Source organism: Rhipicephalus microplus, unplaced genomic scaffold (assembly GCF_043290135.1).
Source record: "Rhipicephalus microplus isolate Deutch F79 unplaced genomic scaffold, USDA_Rmic scaffold_12, whole genome shotgun sequence".
Classification (NCBI taxonomy): domain Eukaryota; kingdom Metazoa; phylum Arthropoda; class Arachnida; order Ixodida; family Ixodidae; genus Rhipicephalus; species Rhipicephalus microplus.
In genome coordinates, this window is record NW_027464585.1 from 22,940,188 (window position 1) to 22,962,304 (window position 22,117).

Genomic DNA, 22,117 nt, shown 5'->3' on the forward strand with positions numbered 1-22,117 from the left:
GCTATGATGGCGCTTCAGTTGAAAGCTTCTATGAAGATGTGGAATCGGCAATGAGTAAGATAACAACACAGTATACAATACTGATGGGAGACTTTAATGCAAAGGTAGGGAAGAAGCAGGCTGGAGACCAGGCAGTAGGAGATTATGGCATCGGTACTAGAAACGCCAGAGGAGAGCTACTAGTAGAATTCGCAGAACGCAATAATTTAAGGATTTTCAATACCTTCTATCGAAAACGAGGAAACCGCAAGTGGACATGGACGAGCCCTAATGGCGAAAATAAGAACGAAATAGGCTTTATAATGAGTGCACACCCAGGAATTCTGCAGGATGTGGAAGTGGTTGGCAAGGTACGATGCAGTGACCATAGAATGGTACGGTCTCGAATTCGCCTAGACTTAAAGAAGGAACGGTAGAAACTGATACGCAAGAAGCCAGTCAATGAGCTAGCACTGAGAGGGAAAGTACAGGAATTCAGAGTGTCGCTTCAGAACAGGTACTCGGCTCTTAGTGAGGAAACCAACCTTAGCGTAGATACAATGAATGATAATCTGACGAGTATCATTACGGAGTGTGCAGTGGAAGTTGGAGGCAGGGTAGTTAGACAGGACACTGGCAAGCTTTCCCAGGAAACGAAGAATCTTATTAAGAAGCGTCAAGTCCCAAGTGCAACAGACAAAATAGAACTGGCAGAACTTTCGAAGTTTATTAATAGGCGTAAGGTATGCGATGTAAGAAGGTATAACATGGAGAGAATCGAACACGCTCTGAAAAACTGAAGAAGCGTCAAAGCAGTAAAGAGGAAACTTGGGATAGGCAAAAATCGGATGTATGTACTAAGGGACAAACAAGGCAAAATAACTACTAATGTGGATAGGATAGTTAAAATAGCGAAGGAGTTTGCATAGATCTGTACAGTAGCCGAGACAACCACGACCCTAATACTATAAGAACTAGCAGTAACCGAGATAACACCTTATCAATAAAGATAGAAGAAATCAGAAAAGCTTTGGAAAGCTTTGCAAAGAGGCAAAGCTGCTGGTGAGGTTCAGGTAACATCAGATCTGCTGAAAGATGGAGGACAGATTGTGTTAGAAAAACTAGCCACCCTGTTTACGATGTGTCTCCTGGCGGGAAGAGTACCAGAGCCTTGGAAGAACGCTAACATCATCTTAATACATAAGAATGGAGATGACAAGGACTAGAAGAATTGCAGGCCGATCAGCTTGCTCTCTGTAGTATACAAGCTATTTACAAAGGTAATTGCTAACAGAGTAAAGAAAGCATTAGAATTCAATCAACCAAAGGAAACAAGCAGGATTTCGAAGAGGCTACTCAACAATTAACCACATTCATACTGTCAATCAGGTAATAGAGAAATGCTCAGAATATAACCAACCAGTATACATAGCCTTCATAGATTACGAGAAGGCTTTTGATTCAGTAGAAATATCAGCCGTCATGCAGACACTGTGGAATCAGGGTGCAGATGAAGTATATATAAACATTCTGGAAGAAATCTACAGGGGATCAACTGCTACCGTAGTGCTTCATAAAGAAAGCAACAGAATACCAATCAAGAAAGGTGTAAGGCAGGGGGACACAATCTCCCCAATGCTATTTACCGCGTGCTTACAGGAGGTTTTCAGAAGCCTAGAATGGGAACAGTTAGGGATAAGAGTTAATGGAGAGTACCTTAGTAACCTGCGCTTCGCCGATGACATTGCATTGCTGAGTAACTCAGGGGACGAGTTGCAACTCATGATTACGAAGTGAGACAAGGAGAGCAGAAAGGTGTGTCTTAAAATTAATCTGCAGGAAACGAAAGTAATGTACAACAACCTCGGAAAAGAGCAGCGCTTCGAGATAGGTAATAGTGCACTTCAAGTTGTAAAAGACTGTCTACTTAGGGCAGGTAATAATCGCAGAGCCGAACCACGAGATTGAAGTAACTAGAAGAATAAGAATCGGGTGGAGCACATTTGGCAAGCACTCTCAAATTATGACAGGTAGATCGCCACTATCCCTGAGGAGGAAGGTATATAACAGCTGTATCTTGCCGGTACTTAGCTACGGAGGAGAGTCCTGGAGACTTACAAAGAGGGTTCAGCTTAAATTGAAAACGATGCAGCGAGCAATGTAAAGAAAAATGGTAGGTGTAACCTTGAGAGACAAGAAGACAGCGGAATGGATTAGGGGACAAACGGGGGTTAAGGATATCATATTTGAAATAAAGAAGAGGAAATGGACATGGACTGGGCATGTAGGGTGTAGACAGGATAACCGCTGGTCATTAAGGGTAACAAACTGGATTCCCAGAGAAGGGAAGCGGGTTAGGGGGAGACAAAGTTAGGTGGGCAGATGAGATTAAGAAGTTTGCGGGTATAAATTGACAGCAGCAAGCACAGGACCGGGTTAACTGGCGGAACATGGGAGAGGCCTTTGTCCTGCAGTGGACGTAGTCAGGCTGATGATGATGATGATGATGAGCTGTAGTGTTAGAAATATACCTTTATAATGAATTTTCGAAAATAATGAAGTTGTTCTTGTGTATTATGCAATTTGTTATAATGATGTTTGAGTGTAGTGATTTGGTGCAAATAATTTCAAATTGAGTTTAAATAGTATATACGGTTGAACCCTTTTATAAGAGGCATGCTCTGGACAGCAATTGTTCTCTCTCATATAAAATGCCTCTTATAAGCGTGGTACCACATATGCATTTTCTTATCAACCCATTTCACTGAAGGCACACTGGGGTCTCTTAGAGCCATTTGCCTCTTATATCAGTGTCTCTTATAAAGTAGTTTGACTGCATCACATATTATAAAGAAAAATGAGCATATTTGTCATGATCAAACTAACATGCTCAATACATTAAGTTGAAACAAGGCAAGTCCTTTTTTTTTTGTTCATAGGAAGCAATTTCGAGTAGTAGTAGCGGGATTTGACCTTCAGTATAGTGCAAGTGGTAAGCTGTAAAGCATGTTACTTTTAAAAACTTGATATACTTCATGCATACAAGCCGGTACAACTACCTGTTAAATTTAAAAAAAAACGGGAAGGGGGTGAAGAATTGATGCGATGGTAATATGTCAATCTTGAAGTGAGGCTTTGGGCAGTATGCATTTTTTTTTTGGAAAGGTGTACTCGCAGTAAAACATTGCTTCAATGCAGTGAACCTGCCTTCACAGGGGGCTGCATGCAGAGTAATCTACACATATTCGTTCATTTGAAATGCTTCAGAATATACATATTCTATTGTTTGTTTGAATATTTGAAGGTCTTGAATATTTGCACAAGTCTAATAATGTTTAATGCCATGTTTGTTTCTTCCACTCATTTGCCTTCTGTCCTCCTCAACAAATTTCTAACTTTGTGTGCATGAAATCAATGTTTCCGGAACTTCATCTGAGTAGATTGTTTGCATATTTAAAGGCAGTTTCTTTATGTTCATACTCGTGCTTGCTGGCGAGCTTCTCAGGCTGCTGTACTATCTGCTGCTGCCAGTTCTCACTGTTTTACGACTTGTGTTGGTCAGCATGAGGCAGACTCCGGAACTTCTAGTTTGCTAAAGTAAAAATTTTGGCAAATTGATGACTCATTCTTGAGTACAGCATCCAAAACTACTGGACATGGAGAAGTAAACAAGACTAAACACTGCTTACGACTGGAGCTTATTGCATGAAAAAAAAAAAATATTGTGTAAGTGAAATGTTTGGACGATGAAACTATGTAAAATAAAGGCAATGTAGGTAACCTATGATTTCTTGATAGGTAAGCATCATTTACAAAGAAATTAGCCTTCTTATAATCGTACATCATCAACATTTGCTTTATTTTGTGCTCTTCTTCTTTTAGAGGCCACAAATATTTACCTTTACATTCTTTTGTGCAATGAGCTTCATTTGTGTGTTGTCCTTTTGGGCCATTTACTCGCCCACATCTTGTCTTTTTTTGGTGTGCCTAAAAAATTTTTAAATTCTTGCCTGTTCTGTAGCAATGAACACTCCTCAGGGGCGTTCCCACACTGAGAAGCATGTGAACTTGAGTTTGCTACACATTAATGGCATGAAAACGATTAAGACGAGAGTGATGAAGCAAGACTAGCGTTGTTCCCACACTGGGTGGGGGTGACAGTGCTATCTGCCATCCTGACAGAATCCTTTGAAAAGCATGCCTGAGGAACAGAAAAAAAAAAAAAAGCACGCGGCGACTCGAGTTCAGTGAAACCTGAGAAGGCAGTGATTCCCATTGTTCACACTGCTCGGTTTATCACAATGGCAATGATGTTTCATGTTTGTTACGGGGAAGCATGTAGTCTTTTCCCGACGTGAGTGGAATCTTGCTAGGGAGATTCGCAAACTTGGTGTGCAACATGCGCACTTCTTTTTGATGCACTTTATTCGACCACCTCTTTTTCACGGAAATTGAAGTATGCATCATCTGCCGCGAGTTCTGTCAGGAGTTTTTTTACTGTCAGATGTATCACTTGAGCACCAAAGTGCACATTGAAGGCATTATTGTGCTTTTCAAGGCGGCGGTGCCATCTTTTGTGCTACACTTGAGTCAGGCGCATGTTTCTCAAGCACCTGTAGATACTTTAAGTTGAATATTGTGCATAAGTGCTAGCTGTTGGGCAAGTTAGTGCATCATGAACTTAAAAGATGAGAAATTGAGCCCTGTGTGACTTTGTAATTTCAAATAAAGCACTGTCGAAAGTCCAGCGTTTATTCGTGTGTACCACCTTCTGGCGCACGTGTGTCTATGTATTCATTGGCAGCCTGCTTTTAAACTCATGATTATTGCTATTACTTCTCACGTCATTTCTATTAATTATTTTGTTTAGACCTTGTTCATTTATTTGAACCCGGTTCTGAGCACAGCTAGCCCTGTTATGATCTTTGGCAGGGATAACTCCCCAGGAGATGCATGGATGGATGGCAAATTTGGCCCTTTGAGTGCTTTGCATTCTTCAGTTTCAGTTCAGTTTCAGTTTATTATTCATTTCAAAAAAGTAGTACAGTAATATTAATATACAGACGAGGGTCCCAAAGTTAAAAACTGTAACGGGACCCTCGATGCATTATAACAATCAATAAATCAGATCAAGTTAACAAGCAACGAGTGAATGGAAATCAATTATACAAAATGTATGTCAAAATGTATGTCAAAATGTATGTCAGGTGGGCGTGTGCAGGGGTAAAGTTAGGGACTCTGATTACGGTGAACCATACTGGGCTATGCCTCCGGCCACGTGGATAACTAAAAAAAAATTTAATCAGGTTGCTTTGTGGCCTCGGTGATTGTGCATGCCAGTGCAAGCACTCTCAAGCATTCTTGGTTCCTTTTTCTGTGTGAGAATCTTGTTCTCAATGTTTATGCGCGCCGGAGATCACTGGTCTGCGTCACCTGACTAGCAGTCTCGGGTATAAGTGCACAGACATGCCTTGTCAAGTGGGCGGCTGCCATAGCCACTCAATTCGTAAGGCATTGTTGGGTGCATTCTCTGAAGGTTACAGGTGTGATCCCTGCCGGTAACGAGCTATTTCTTTCTATAAACAATGGTTTTCATATTTTTCATACTTGCTTGCATAATGAACCCATTTTTTTCTTGGAAATTTGAAGCAGTTAGGAGTGCGTTAATTACACGAAGTAAATTTTATCAAAGCTTTTTCGGGAGAAGGAAAGAATGTGGTAATGCAAAAAAAAAGTTAGGTCGCCTAGCCTTTCGCAATTTACATCTGCGGACACTGTTTCGAAACAGCTTCTTTGTTGCACTTTACTCATCTTCTGTGGTTGACGGCGCTATCTTGTGCTAGCTGTCCCTGTGCGCCGCCTGCACATGCCACATGCCATAAAAATGCTTTGCGACTTTCTTTTCTGGTAATGGATGGTTTTCTTTTAATTGTTTAACAACAACAGTAGTATCTGCTTGTGATCTCGAGGGACGCCCAAAAGTGTGCACTAACGATGGTAACCTGCGCTCCCTGTGTGCTTATCAGCCGCGATGTCTCTACACTCCCTACTTGCCAACCCCCTGAACCCAGCTGTGGTGCACAGATAAGACGGGAGACTTATCCGCACATAAAGAAAGAAAAGCAATACCGTATTTACTCACATAATCCTCGCACTCGCATAATTCTCGCACCCCTCACATCGCCCTAGAAAAATACGAAAAAATTTTTTCCTTGAGTAATTATCACACCCCCGAAAACTGCCACAATAATGTCTGCTCGTTCCAGCCACTGATGATGATAGCGCACGCCATTTGGCGCCATCTCTTAAGCATCAAGCGTACTATTGCACGGAGATTCTATCCAATCCAAGCTAAGCCGAAGTGGCCAGTGCGCGTTGCGGCGTGTTTTGTATGTTGCGTCGGTTATCTTGGCACGTTATGGGGCGATACTGAAGCCGCACGGCTGCTTCAAGTTACGAAGCCACACGGCTGCTTCAAGTTGCAAGTGATAGATCATACGCTAAACAACAGCAACAGGGCTGCCGGTAGGCCTTTCGGAGCCTACGAGTTTTGTGTTCGCTACTGGTGACGGCAGCTGAAAGCCACCAAGACGCGTTGGGCCTGCCGTGTGCCTAAAACTGGGTTTGATGGTAAATTAGAAGTGTGGCAGCTTGGGCTAGTTGGTATGGCATGACGATAGTTATAGCGCGAGAACAAATTGACGACACAGAGACAAGAAGGACACGAGCGCTAACTTCCAACTGAGTTTATTGCGCAGAGCACGAAAATATATAGAGGAGACAGTAACCATGTGATAAAAACCATATGGCACAAGGAGCAGAACATGAGTAAGAAAAAAAAACAAAAACAAACAACACAAAAACAAAGGCACTGAAAAACAGCAAAAAAAAATCTAGAAGAAAACTAACCAGAAAGGTAAAGATGACATAACTACCTGCCCGCACCGAAACCTTCGAGGAACCTGCGTTCCTTCTCGGACAAAGCCACAGAAGCTTTGCTCACACAAGGCACCTGTTCGCGTGCCATCTGCGCGGCCTCGACAATGACTCGGGTGCTTTCATCTCTCTGTTTGTACAGCGTCGCTGTGTCCCTCTACCTCTACTCAGCGATCTTCTATCGGTAAAAATGGGCAAAAAACTGCAGGAAAAGTTAGAAGGCTCGCATGTCGTCAAAATATTCAGATACGTGGATGATTTCTTGGTTCTTGTAAATTGCAATTCTTCTAAGTTTCACTCGTTTGCGACTCAAACTATAGGTGTGTTCGAAGATTGTTTAAAGCCTCTTGTGTTGACACATGAAATGCCCGATAATGACAAGTTACGCTTTTTGGATTTAAATCTGGTTTTTAGGTCACAGCACATCTGTTGGTGTTATGAACCACGTGCGCAGAAACCTCTACTTCCTTTTTCCTCCGCTCACAGTAAGATAGTTAAGCAAGGCATAGCACGAACCTGCCTTGAGAATGCTTTAAATAGGTCGTGCACCCACAATATCTCTGCGAGCTTCAAAGCTCAAGTTTCCCGGCTTAAGGCTTCAGGTTTCCCCGAGGCGTTTATCGCATCTGTTGCTGAGACGATCCTGTGAACTAATAAAGCAGAACAGAGGAAGCGACGGAATCTGAGCAACACGGATACAAAACGTGAAAGGATAGCCGCGATTCCATACATACACCAGATATCACACAGCCTCAAAAAAATCGGAAAACGAGTTGGAGTTCGTGTCCTGTTCTCGGCACCATTCAAATTATTCAGCCTCACCAAATCTACAAAGCCCCTGAAAACGCAATCATCAACGGAATGCAGAGTTCATCATCGAAACAGGTATGCGGCCTGCTCCCGGGAAGTTGTCTATAGGACCCCCCTATCATGTGGTGCTTGTTATGTCGGAACGACCGGAAGGTGTCTGAACGATCGGCTGAGAGAACACGCGAACAATGTTAGAAACGGGAAAGATGGTTTTCTTGCCCAGCACTGCACTGAGTGCAATTGTGTTCCCCTCTTCAAGGACACAGCGACGCTGTACAAACACAGAGATGAAAGCACCCGAGTCATTGTCGAGGCCGCGCAGATGGCACGCGAACAGGTGCCTTGTATTAGCAAGCCCTCCGTGGCTTTGAAGGAACGCAGGTTCCTCGAAGGTTTCGGTGCGGGCAGGTAGTTATAATCTTTACCTTTCTGTTTCGTTTTCTTCTAGATTTTCCCTTGCTGTTTTTCAATGCTTTTGTTTTTGTGTTGTTTGGTTTTTTTCTTACTCATGTTCTGCTCTTTGTGCCATATGGTTTTTATCACATGGTTACTGTCTCCTCTATATATTTTCGTGCTCTGCGCAATAAACTCAGTTGGAAGTTAGCGCTTGTGTCTTTCGTGTCCTTCTTGTCTCTGTGTCGTCGTTTTGTTCTCGCGCTATAACTATTGTCATTGATGGTAAACTTTATTTCTTCAGAAGGAAACTGCGGACGATTCTGTTAAATAGCCATCAGCCCAATACTGACGTCCTACGCTTACCTTTTGAGGGCTCCTGTTGAGCGCCGACCGCTACCGCTACGCCCGCAATGCCCACAAGCTTTGCGTATGGTATTCTAATTCTCGACTATTTGCTTCCACTTTTTATGTCTCAAATAAATCTTGCCTTGTGTTGAACCTCTGCTTTTATTGTTGAGGTAAGTTCTAATTAGTACTTTGTAAAGCTTGCTGTAAGTTGCTGGTGTGAGAATCCCGATTCGCGGCCACTTCGTTTTTTTTTTTCGCTCTCTTTGTTTTCGTGGAAAGTTTTCCCCGCGTAATTCTCGCACCCCCCAACTTTGCATCAGGTTTCCGGCAAAAGAAGTGCGAGGATTATGCGAGTAAATACGGTAGCAAAAGGGGGGGGGGGGAGAGAGCTAGTTGAGGTTGTTAAGGGGGGTTGGCAAAGTAGGTAATAAAAAACGGAAGAGACCCAACGGGTGAAGAGGCGCCAAGTCTCGGTTAGTGGGAGACTGCAGCGGATTAATGTAGGGGATTCGTTTATTACGCGGGAGAAAAGAAATCCAAATTTTGATGACTGCACTTGGGGGTGCGTTTATTATGCGAGTGCATTCGTTACGCAATTAAATACGTCTATCGTAATGAATACTGTAGTGACAAATACGGGCTCTAAGAACGACGAAGAAGACGTTTGTAGTGGCGGAGGCTCGTGCTGCTGTAGCTGCTGCTGAAACCGCTGGTTGCTGTCTCGGTGCTGTTAGGCCCAATAAACGGTTGCTCTACCCCGGCATGCGTCTAGCAGTATTCTTACACTTGGTGGAGAGTGCTGGCTGTCTCAAACTGGAACTCCGTTCCCGGACTCTACCTCAACCCCTCGCCTCGTCAATGCCTGACAACATGACCCAGCCCCCTGCAGTGATAATCCCATCTGTCACCTGTTCCGGAATGCCAGGGCAGCGAGATCCAGTGATTTTCAACGCGACCGACGACCAAGACGCCGAAAACTGGCTGTCGCAGTATGAAGCGGTAAGCGCCCACAATAAGTGGGATGACACAGACAAGCTTGCTTACCTCAATTTCTGTCTCGCGGGTGTGGCAGAACTGTGGTTTAACAACCACAAAGCGGAAATACCCTCTTGGCCTATCTTTAAGACGCGATTCGCAGAAGTCTTTGACCGATCCGCTGTTCGCAAGCTCCGCACCGAACAGCGCCTGCGCTGCCGCGCACAGCGCTCAGGCGAGACCTTTACCTCGTATATTGAGGATGTTTTGGACCTCTGCCGTCGTATCGATTCAGAAATGTCTGACACTGACAAAATACAGCACATCATGAAAGGTATCGAGGACAATGCCTTTCACATGCTCGTTGCGAAAAACCCGCAAACCGTCGCCCAGCTTATTCAGCACTGTCAGAGTTTCGACGAGCTGCGGAGAGAGCGGATTTCTACTCGACGTCCAAACCTCGACACGACCTCTACATCTGGGTTAACCATTGGCGCCGTTTCCTCCGAACAAAGCACGTTAATGCAGCAAATTCAGCAGTTTGTCCGAGAAGAACTTTCGCGCCAATTGTCTCTTGTGCCATACGTCCCGACCAGTGAGCACATGCTGACCCCAACGCTCCGCAAGGCAATCGAAGAGCAAGTTTCTGATGCCCTGTCTCCCACATGCAATCCTCTGCCTATCTCCGCCCCTCTCACTTCCGCTGAGGCCGCCAGACGATCGCCGCCGTCGATACCAACCGTCACGGATCTTGCTAGACAGCCCCGTCCCCTCTACGCAGCAAGTCCTCCTACCCGTCGCCACCCACCTCCTGTTCGCCACCCCACACCACCATCAACAAACCCTTGGCGCCCTCCAGACAATAGGCCAATTTGCTATTTCTGCCAGCTTCCTGGTCATGTAGCACGCTATTGCCATCGCCGGGATTACAACCCAACTGCTGGTGAGGCGACTTACGACTCCTATCGTTCAGAGCCACCACAGCCGTCTTCGTTCCAACCCACGTCGTATCAGTCGCCGCCACGTCGCCGCTGCTTCGACAGGAATCGGTCGCCCTCACCACGGCGCCGCTCTATTTCTCCGATGCTTCCTCGATCACCACCCTCCCAAACGGAAAACTGACAATCGCAGTTCCCGAGGCAAGAGCTGCGCATATATCGAAATCTTCAAGGCCTCCGTTTTTACCTGCTAATGAAACAACTGTGCATATTGATCGCGTACCTGCGAAAGCGCTCGTTGATACTGGTGCTGCCGTGTCTGTGTTAAGTGGTGAATTGTGCCGCAAGTTGAAGAAGCTTGCGCTGCCGCTTACCGATGTCTCTCTCTGCACGGCCACTGCGCATCACATCCAACCTTCTGCGGCGTGCACAGCTCGACTGGTCATCAAAAATATTTTTGTATGTAGTCAAATTCGTTGTGTTTTCCCCATGTTCACACGATATCATTTTAGGCTGGGACTTCCTCTGCGCTCATCATGCCGTCGTTCACTGTGCACGTGCCGAACTAGAGTTTTCGACGATGTGTGAACTGCCCCTGTATGAAGCGCCGACGTCTGAAGGACCTTCTTTCAAGCCGCTATTTTCCCAAGTCACCGTAGCCGCGGACACTCGCATCCCTCCTCTATCCTGTGTTCATGTGCCACTCTTCTGCGACGACGCACCCTCTGTCACCACCCTCTTTATCCCCTCCGACACCTTCGGCTCTCGCAAAAGCTTCCTTCTCCCGTTCGCAGTTGTCACCGTAGAAAATTCACGTGGCTCCATTTATATAACGAACTAGCTTCCTTCCCCGGCCATATTATTCCGTGGCGAAATCCTCGGTCACGTTAAGGAAATCAATTCTGTTTTATCCAGTCACCTACCTGATGACTTGTCATCATCTCACTTAAACACCATTACCTCTGATACCACCCCCGCTTCATCTCCGGAGGTTTTTTCCCCATCCATTGACCCTAAACTTCCCGTTCCTCAGCGCACCCAACTCCTGGCTTTACTCGATCGCTTCAAGATGTCATTCGACCATAGCCAACCTTCTTTGGGTCGCACGTCTGCCATCATTCACAAAATCGACACCGGTAGCCATGCACCTTTGCGCCAGCGCCCATATCGAGTTTCTCACGCTGAACGCCGTGCCATTGATGATCAGGTGAACGACATGCTTCGACGTGGTGTGATAAAACCTTCAAACAGCCTTTGGGCCTCTCTGATTGTACTGGTGAAAAAAAAAGGACGGCGGCATCAGATTTTGCGTTGATTACAGGCGTCTTAACAAGATCACCAGAAAAGATGTTTATCCGCTGCCCAGAATCGATGACGCCCTCGATTGCCTGCAAGGAGCAGAGTTCTTTTGTTCTTTAGATCTTCGATCCGGCTACTGGCAGGTCCCTATGAATGAAACCGACCGCTCCAAGACTGCGTTTGTAACGCCTGACGGATTGTACAAGTTTAACGTCATGCCATTCGGCCTCTGTAATGCGCCTGCCACCTTCGAGCGTCTCATGGACAACATCCTTAAAGGCTTTAAATGGAACACATGCCTGTGCTATTTGGATGACGTCGTTTTTTCGAAGGACTTCAACTCCCTGAGCGTCCTGACTTGTCTTTTGAATGCTGGACTGCAGCTGAATTTGAAGAAATGCCACTTCGCTGCCCGCCAGCTTATCATCTTAGGGCATGTTGTTAGCAAGCATGGTGTCCGTCCTGATCCACCCAAGCTTCGCGCTGTCGCCGACTTTCCCAGGCCAGCTACACTAAAAAAACTCCGCAGCTTCATTGGGCTCTGCTCATATTTTTGCCGTTTTGTGCGCAATTTCGCCACCATAATCGCACCCCTGACGCAGTTACATGCCGACAACCAAGACCTCTCGGTGTGGTCCCCAGCATGCGATGAAGCATTCGCGTCATTACGCCATCTTCTGACATGTCCTGACTTGTCTTTCGAATGCTGGACTGCAGCTGAATTTGAAGAAATGCCACTTCGCTGCCCGCCAGCTTATCATCTTAGGGCATGTTGTTAGCAAGCATGGTGTCCGTCCTGATCCACCCAAGCTTCGCGCTGTCGCCGACTTTCCCAGGCCAGCTACACTAAAAGAACTCCGCAGCTTCATTGGGCTCTGCTCATATTTTTGCCGTTTTGTGCGCAATTTCGCCACCATAATCGCACCCCTGACGCAGTTACATGCCGACAACCAAGACCTCTCGGTGTGGTCCCCAGCATGCGATGAAGCATTCGCGTCATTACGCCATCTTCTGACATGGCCACCTATTCTACGCCACTTTGATCCAGACGCTCCAACCGAAATCCATACGGACGCTAGTGGAGTTGGCCGCGGCGCTATTCTCGCTCAGCGTAAATCTGGCTTCGATGAGTATGTCGTGTCCTACACTAGTCGCACCCTCACTAAAGCAGAAAAGAACTATTCAATCACCGAGAAAGAATTCCTTGCCATTGTTTGGGCAATCACAAAATTCTGACTTTACGTATATGGCCGCCCATTTGACGTCGTGACTGATCACCACGCATTGTGTTGGTTGTCGTCATTAAAAGACCCATCTGGTCGGCTAGCTCGCTGGGCACTACGTCTCCAAGATTATGATATTCGTGTAATTTATCAGTCAGGCCGCAAGCATTCGGACGCCAACGCTCTTTCTCGCTCGCCACTTCCCCACGATTATGCTGCAGCGTCTGTTTCCAGCTGCGAATGTTCTTCACTTGAACAGGCCGACATGTCCGCTGAGCAACGCCAGGATCCATGGATAGCGTCTTTCTTAGAGTACCTGTCTCAAACGTCTCCACGTACCGACAACCGTTTACTTCGACGAACTGCTCGCCATTTTATCATCCGTGACTGTCTTCTGTACCGGCGAAACTACCTATCTGATGGTCACAAATGGTTGCTGGTAATACCTCGCCACCTACGTTCTGACGTCTGTGCCTCCTTCCACGCGGATCCGCAATGCGCCCACGCAGGTGTAGTGAAGACGTATGCTCGCCTACGAATTCGATATTACTGGTGCGGAATGTACTGCTTTGTTAGGCAGTACGTCCGTTCATGTTCCTTGTGCCAACGCCGGAAGAGCTCCCCTCGCGCATCTACTGGGCCATTCCAGCCACTGCCTTGTCCTTCTCGGCCTTTCAGCCGCATCGGAATCGACTTGTATGGTCCCCTACCATACACACCAAATGGAAACCGCTGGGTCATCGTAGCCGTGGACCACCTTACGCGCTACGCCGAAACTTCGGCGCTTCCCGAGGCCACTGCACGTGAAGTTGGCCTGTTCATTCTGCACAACCTTGTCCTTAGGCATGGTGCACCCCGCGAGCTTCTCAGTGACCGTGGGCGTTCTTTCTTGTCGAAAGCTGTAGAAGCCCTCCTACGCAAATGCAACATCGTGCACCGAACAACGACCGCATACCACCCCCAAACCAATGAAATGACCGAGCGATTTAATCGCATGCTGGGTGACATGCTCTCCATCTATGTTTCCGACGATCATACGAACTGGGACCGCATACTGCCATTCGTTACTTGCGCTTACAATAGCGCAATTCAATCGACAACTGGATTCTCCCCGTTCTTTCTTCTTTATGGTCGGGAACCTTCATCGTTTTTGGACACTATCCTTCTGTACCGCCCAGACCCTTCAGAATCGACAACTTTGGCCGAAGCTGCCTCATATGCCGAAGAATGCCGGCAGCTAGCACGCTCGCTAACAACGCACGATCAGGCGTGCCAGAAGCACTCGCATGACCGACGCTCATCCCCTTCGTCATACGCGCCTGGGGCAATCGTGTGGCTCCGCATGCCAACGTCTGCCCCAGGCCTTTGCTCAAAGTTCATACCTAACTATGACGGTCCATACCGGATCCTGCGCCAGACTTCACCAGTCAGCTACATAGTTGAACCTATTCAGCCACCTACAGATCAACGGCGCCGCGGGCGCGAGACTGTGCATGTCGAGCGCCTAAAACCTCACTACGACCCACCAGTCCTGTCTGTGCCATAGGTCGCCAGGATGGCTTCTTTCGCACCGGGGAGTCAATGTAGTGACAAATACGGGCTCTAAGAACGACGAAGATGTTTGTTGTGGCGGAGACTCGTGCTGCTGCAGCTGCTGCTGAAACTGCTGGTTGCTGTCTCGGTGCTGTTAGGCCCAATAAACGGTTGCTCTACCCCGGCGTGCGTCTAGCAGTATTCTTACAATACAAACATCATCTCCTGCACTTTGCTTGACTTGATTTTGTGTTGCTTCTCATTGCGAAATGTTAAAGCACATAAAAGGTTTAGAAATAATAAGACAACTAATTTGGAAGTCGGTGCTCTTTGCCTCGGCTGTCTTGTTCCTCTCCAAACTTTGTGTTGTTAACATTTCAAAATGAATATACATGAACTTGCCCAAGTGTCAACCCCTTTAAGGTTCTTTTTGAATTCGCATGAAGGGGCATTTTAGCGGAATCTATCTAGGAAAAATGGTTAGTGTTGGAAAGGCGCAAGACAATCACTTATGCTTTATATGGGATGTATGGGGCTTATCATGTGCCCTTTTCTTTATTTGATAGACTCGGATCAATATTTTGCCTGGTGCTCTGTTTTCAAGAAGGGCTGCCTCGGATGCAGCTTAGTTATATGCTGCACGGCAATAAAAAAAAAGAGTGAAATAGCTATTATCTTGTGCAGAACTCCAAAAGAAACAACGGGTATGCTTTGACCGCAAATAACGCACGCACACACGCACGCACGCACGCGCACACACACACACACGCACGCGCGCGCACACACACGCACGCACGCACGCACGCACGCACGCACACACACACACACACACACACACACACACACACACACACACACACACACACACACACACACACACACACACACACACACACACACACACACACACACACACACACACACACACACACTCACACACACTCACACACACTCACACACACACACACACACACACACACACACACACACACACACACACACACACACACACACACACACACACACACACACAGTAAAGGAACACTCAACGACAAGCACAAGGGGCACTTCCAGCTAAAGTAGACCGGGCGCAAATCCAGACTTGAGTAACAACACACAGACATGCGCAGTCTTCGCACAGCCTTACGCTATCCAGCTATCAAACAATCTCTTCTCCGATACGTACGTCACCAACGGTCCGCTGATACACCTTTCTTTTTAATGTAATGGGCTTCCATCAACTCACGTGCAGTTTTATGCCTACTTCTACTTAGAATCTTAAACTCGTTAAGACGTGGTATACACCCGCAGGCTTTACAACGCCTCGGCAAATTTGCCAAGCCATCTTTCATTTAATTCATGCTCCCTAATCCGTTCATTAATACAGTGCCTGGTAGTCCCGATGCAAGAGTTGCCACAAGAAAAGCATGTCGGTAAGCAAGTACCAACTAGGCCAACAATCAGTATTGTTAAAAAACAACTGTTAAGCGCTGAACACTGGACGCAAAGCTAAAGGGATCTGATGGTGTACAAGTGCCGCTTTCCACGAAGATATTTCGCACATTCACAGCTCACTTCGCTTGTCTGTGGGCACGTAGGCTTCTTCATTCAGGGTTTCCCGAAGCTTCGCCGCTTCCAGGAGCACCACGACCGGGTGCTGGGCCGTCTGCTACCCAAGCTGAAGCGCCACCTGGACCGCTACGAGATGCACACCTCGCTGTACACACTGAAGTGGTTCTTCCAGTGCTTCCTGGACCGGGTGCCCTTCACGCTGACCCTGCGCCTCTGGGATGCCTACATCCTGGATGGGGAGCCTGTGCTGACTGCCATGTCGTACACCCTGCTGCGCCTGCATCGCAAGACCCTTCTGCGCATGGGCATGGAGGAAATGATCGACTTTCTCCAGGCAGGTCTATCTAGTCTGTTTGTCTATTCATTCATCTATCAGTGTCCTCAAGGCCAGAGGGGAGTGGTTGTGTACAATGTAAAATAGGGGAAAAAAATTATGCCATCTTCTGCTGAAGGCAAAGGTTTTGATGTGAAGCAGCGGGTGCTAACGCTTGCACTGGCAGCGACTTTGACGCTGGCGCACATGACGGCATTACACAGGAGGGAAACTTGGGGAGGCACAGAGCACACAGTTATGGACTGGTGTTTGCTACTGGAACATGTCAATGGCTGCTAATAGGCAATGAGAGGCAGACGACTCCATTAGTGAATGTAGGAACAGCGCTACCTAGAAGTAGTTACTTCGTAACTATGGAAGCAAAAAAACGAGGACAGAAAAGAGCACTGACTTTCAACAAAGATTTAATATCAGAGTGGTGTACATATATAGGCGAAAAAAGGAGAAAATTGGGCATGCATAGAAGGGTGCAGGAACAATCACTGCGATACAATGTCGACAAAACTCTTGTCTCTTGTTGAATGAGCTGTAATACACATGTAGCTTAAAAAAGATCAAGATACGCAATCTCTTTGTGCAACAACGCAACCGATGGGCAACTTACACATTTACCGTCAAATTTATTTATTTGATAAGCTTCAATTATCTCACGCGTGGCCTGCGAGTTGTGCTTGCTTAATACCTCTCAATGCTCAAAAACTGGCACGCAGCCGCAGTCTCTGCAGTGGATTTCGAGGCGTCCTTGAACTAAATTGTGCTCTCTTAAACGGTCATTTAGGCACCTTCCTAGAAGCAACTACTTATAGGTTGCGCTGTTCCTACATTCAGTTATGTCCTACCAACTTGCCCAAGTTTCTATGCTTCAAGACTCCATTAGGACACAGGCGCGCAGTCCACTTTTAGTTAACGCTAACGCGCACGCTGTGAATTTCTATTGTTCGATAATGCACAGAAGAAATCTCCTACCAGCACTACAATGGGGGTCGAGATCCAGTGCCTATCTATACGGGGTGGCCATTGAACGGTTGTGCAGCGTGAGTAGTTCTTTATTATTATTTTTTTCAATCAAGAAACTCACTAGCAGACACCGTGGAAGGTATGCCTAAAGAACAGAGAGGGGAAGCATAGCAGAGCAAAGAAATTGCGCATGTATAGTGCGAGTGCGGACGCTGACGTCGCTGGACGTAGACCCGAGCAAGAGATGCTTTGCATCTAAAGTGTACAAAACATAAGTGTTATGTTCCTAGCTTATACAATTTTGTATGGTGTATTAACTTCATTTTAGAGGCAAAGCTCCTCTTAGTCTAACCTTGTCCTCCGTCAGGCCTAACCGGCGATGCTTCTTGGTTGGACCAATTGCATAAAGCAGCGAAGGTGCCGCTCTGAGAAAGATAAAACTATTGTGAGACGACGTCAGGTACGAAGGAGCGACCGTTTTATTGTCAACCCAGACGCGCGAGCCAGCAACCGAGCAAGCAGCGAGCCGCTACGATGATGATGATCACGGTGCTTTGTATGCGCAGGTGAAAGTGAAAATGATGAGCAACACAATCAGCGCTCACACTATTTCCCCCCTACACGAAAGCGGTCTGCAAGACGTTCATTTAGTAAGTGTATGAGCGCTGGATATAAGGTTTCAGGCGAGACACATGGACGATCTCGGTCCCGCGACGACGGCGATCAGAAGCCGAAGTAACCGGCGCGACGCGATAATTTACGGCCGATGTTCGTTCAAGCACGGTGTAAGGACCCAGGTATCTGTGAATGAATTTTTCACAGAGGCCGGGTGTGCGAACAGGTGTCCAGAGGAGCACTTCGTCGCCTGGGTAGAATGACACAACTCGACGTGTCGCATCACAACGAACTTTTCGCTGGGCATGAATGGTAGAGGTGTTGGCGCGGGCGATTGTGCGGCAGTGGTTGACACGGGCAGCGAATTCTTCCGGAAGGGACGCAGATGGGACAGAAGGCGTGGACAAAAAGCTGGTGTCTAGAACAAAAGATGGTGCACGGCCATACACAAGAAAAAACGGGCTGTAACTTGTAGTGCGTTGTATGGCAGTGTTATAGGCAAACGTGACGAAAGGTAGTATTGTGTCCCAGTTCTTGTGATCGGGTTGGACATACATAGAGATCATGTCTGACAAAGTTCTATGAAAACGCTCAGTAAGACCATTGGTTTGCGGATGATATGCCGAGGTGGTCTTATGGATTGTGTCAGAGGCCTGTAAAACTTCAGCGAGCACACGAGAAAGAAATGTCTTGCCACGGTCACTCAGGAGAACACGAGGGGCGCCGTGGCGCAGGATAATGGCACGCAGAACAAAGTCGGCTACTTCGCTGGCAGCTCCAGTAGGAAGAGCTGCCGTCTCAGCGTAGCGAGTAAGATGGTCTACGGCAGTAACAATCCAGCGGTGACCGGCGGCGGTAAGCGGAAGGGGTCCGTATAAGTCTATGCCGACGAACTCGAAGGGAGCGGATGGGCACGGGAGAGGCTGTAGAGGGCCGGCGGGAAGAGATGTCGAATGTTTTCGGTGCTGACATGATGAACAGGAAGTGACGTACCTGGAAACACTAGTGGAGAGGCCAGGCCAGAAGCAGCGAGTCTTAATGCGATCGTAGGTTTTATGAAAACCCAAGTGGCCAGCCGTCGGGTCGTCATGAAAGGCTTCTAAGACTTGGAGTCGAAGTGAGCGAGGTATGACCGGGACCCATCGGCTACCGAGAGGATGGTAAGTTTGTCGAAGTAGCGTTCCGTCATGAAGTTTGAAACGCGTGAGTTGTCGTCGCAAGCGGCTGTTGGGAGCACGAGATGAGCCGGTGAGCCGATCGATGATTGTACGGCAGTATGTGTCTGCACGTTGGAGCGAGGTGAGGTCTGCGGATTGAAGGAAGTCATCCGGTGCAGTGGGCTCGATGGGACTAAGACTGGTCATCTGCGTGGTCTCTTGGCTGGGAGGTGCTGCGCAGCAGGTAGATGCGTCATGATTTTGCAACAGCGGACAGCGTGACAAAGCGTCGGCATCTTGGTGTTTGCGGCCCGACCGGTATGTGACACTGTAGTCATACTCCTGCAGTCGGAGCACCCAACGACCGAGGCGTCCTGACAAGTTTTTTAATGATGACAACCAACAGAGCGCATGATGATCCGTGACGATCGTGAAGCGGCGGCCATACAAATAGGGGCGAAATTTTTGCACGGACCATACGATAGCGAGACATTCCTGTTCAGTGATGCTGTAATTGCGTTCCGCTGGGGAGAGAGTACGGCTCGCGTAAGCCACGACTTGCTCTTGTGAAGCCTGGTCACGCTGCAGCAGAACAGCGCCGATTCCGTGCCCACTTGCGTCAGTGTGTAATATAGTAGGGGCTGTGGGATCAAAATGGCGAAGAACTGGCCCTGACGTGAGGCATCGCTTCAGGGTCTGGAAAGCAGCTTCACAGTCATCTGTCCAAAGAAATGATGCACTTGTGGTCAGGAGTTTGTGAAGAGGAGCCGCGATAGTGGCAAAATCACGGACAAAACGGCGGAAGTAAGAGGCTAAGCCGAGGAAGCTGCGAAGGTCTTTGAGCGTGGTGGGCTTAGGAAAGTGCAGCACAGCGGCCACTTTGTCGGGATCAGGTTCGATGCCAAGCTTGCTGACAACGTGGCCTAACACTTTGATGCTGCGGCTCGCAAACCGACACTTCTTGGTATTTAGCTGGAGACCGGCTTTGGCTAGACATGTGAGCACCTCGTCTAGACGTTCTAGGTGTTGCGAGAAGCTGGATGAAAAGATGACGATGTCATCCAGGTAACAAAGACAGGTCTTCCATTTTAGGCCACGCAGCACTGTATCGATCATCCGCTCAAATGTGGCTGGGGCATTGCAGAGCCCAAAAGGCATCACATTGAATTCGAAGAGACCATCAGGAGTAGCAAACGCTGTCTTCTCTTTATCAGACTCATGCATCGGGATCTGCCAATACCCAGATCGTAGGTCGAGACTTGAGAAATATTCTGCACCCTGTAAGGTGTCAAGTGCATCGTCAATTCGAGGCATAGGATATACATCCTTGCGCGTAATTTTGTTTAGTGCCCTGTAATCAACGCAAAATCGCACTGATCCGTCCCTTTTCTTAACTAGGACAACAGGAGAAGACCAAGGGCTTGTGGAAGGTCTGATAACGTTGCGTGCGAGCATGTCATTGACTTGTTCCTCGATGACCTTGCGTTCTGAAGACGACACGCGGTAAGGGCGACGGCGGATAATACGAGAACCGTCTGTGGCGATGTGATGAGAGGTCACCGTAGTTTGACCTAAGCCATCCGAACAAACGTCAAAACAAGTCTTGTGTTTTGTTAAAAGGGCCATTAAGTCATTAGTTTGCGTTGGAGTGAGATATGGACTCAAAGTGGCTTTAAGCGCATTAGATGAGCCTCCTGGTGGCGTACACTTAGCGACTGACGGCGGAGACGATACAGTGACGACACATACCGGTGCTATGTCGATAAGGCTGGCAACAGTGGACCCCTCTGGCAGTAGTTGTGGCTCTGTTGTCGTGTTGTAGGCGGTGAGACTGGCATGACCACGCGAAAACCGCACTAGACAACATGCGATGGCGATTCCTCGGAAAATGCAGCGCTGATCGGGGACAACCACTGCGTCACCGTCAATGGTATCGCTGGATCTAATGGTGAGGATACGTTCTTGGGCCGGGGGCAGTACAAAGTCTGCAGCTGCAACAAGGTGAGGCGACGAAAAATCGTAAGCACTAGAATTTTCAGTGTCCGTAATGCGAATAACGGGCGGACCACACGAAATGACAGCGGAAGCGGCTGACAGGAAGTCCCAGCCCAATATAATCGGATGAGCACATGAAGAAAGCACAGCCAATTGTATATGGTGACGAATTCCGTCGATCAGAACACGAACAGTGCATTGTCCAATAGGGTAAATTCTATTTTCATTAGCACCACATAACACCGGACCAACATATGGAGTTTGCACTTTTCGTAGACGATGACATAGTTCGCGATCAATGACCGAAATGGCTGCTCCAGTGTCCACGAGTGCGTCAACCGAAATGCCTTCTACACAAACAGTTAGTAAATTTGCAGGGCGCGCAGGAGGAATTGGGACAATTCGACGACAGGCAGTTTCTCCTCCAAAAACTGCAGCTGCTAGTTTTCCGAGTGGCTGTCGAGGGGCATCAGGGCAGAACGTAAAGGCGAAGTAGTACGGCGGAAGGGCGATGGTGAACGACGGCGGGGTGAGCGGGAAGAACGAGGTTCACCGTGGGACAAAGGAGGCGAAGGCGAACGTCGTGACGAGGGAATGTAGGTTCCTGGAACGTAGGGGTCAGACCTCGCAGCCCGGTCACTCTCGTACGAAGAATAACCTCGTCGTTCATCTTGCTGGCGCCGACGGCAAAAGCGGGAGATATGTCCTCTTATGCCACAGTAGTAACAGACGGGGCGCGTAGGGCGCCAGGCAGGGAAGTGTGGTTGTGGTGGTGCCTTGGCTGCCATCGCAGCCAAATGGTCGTATACGACGTCCGTAGTTACAGGTGGAGTAGGTGGAGGAGGCCGTGACACGACTTCGACATACGTAGGCACATGTAAGGGCACAGGAGGCGGGGCACGTGCGACGCTCGTCATCGACGCCAATTCGTCCTTTATAATTTCCCGCAGGTTAGGAGGGGGTGAGCGGGCAGGTGAAGTCGGTGCGCTGGCAGGAACAAGGCTGTGAAGTTCCTCTCTCACTATGGTGCGAATTAGAGCTCGCAGCTCA

At 47.8% G+C, this 22,117-nt stretch overlaps 1 protein-coding gene across 3 annotated transcripts in view; it reads left to right on the forward strand.

The window, feature by feature from the left end:
• The window catches only part of LOC119166692 (USP6 N-terminal-like protein), a 138,150-nt gene that overhangs the window by 64,366 nt on the left and 51,667 nt on the right, over positions 1–22,117 (forward strand). For all 3 annotated transcript variants that reach the window (XM_075882405.1, XM_037418013.2, XM_075882406.1), the window contains one exon: positions 16,036–16,343. In XM_075882405.1, the coding sequence (XP_075738520.1) occupies positions 16,036–16,343 (308 nt within the window). The remainder of the gene's footprint in view (positions 1–16,035; positions 16,344–22,117) is intronic.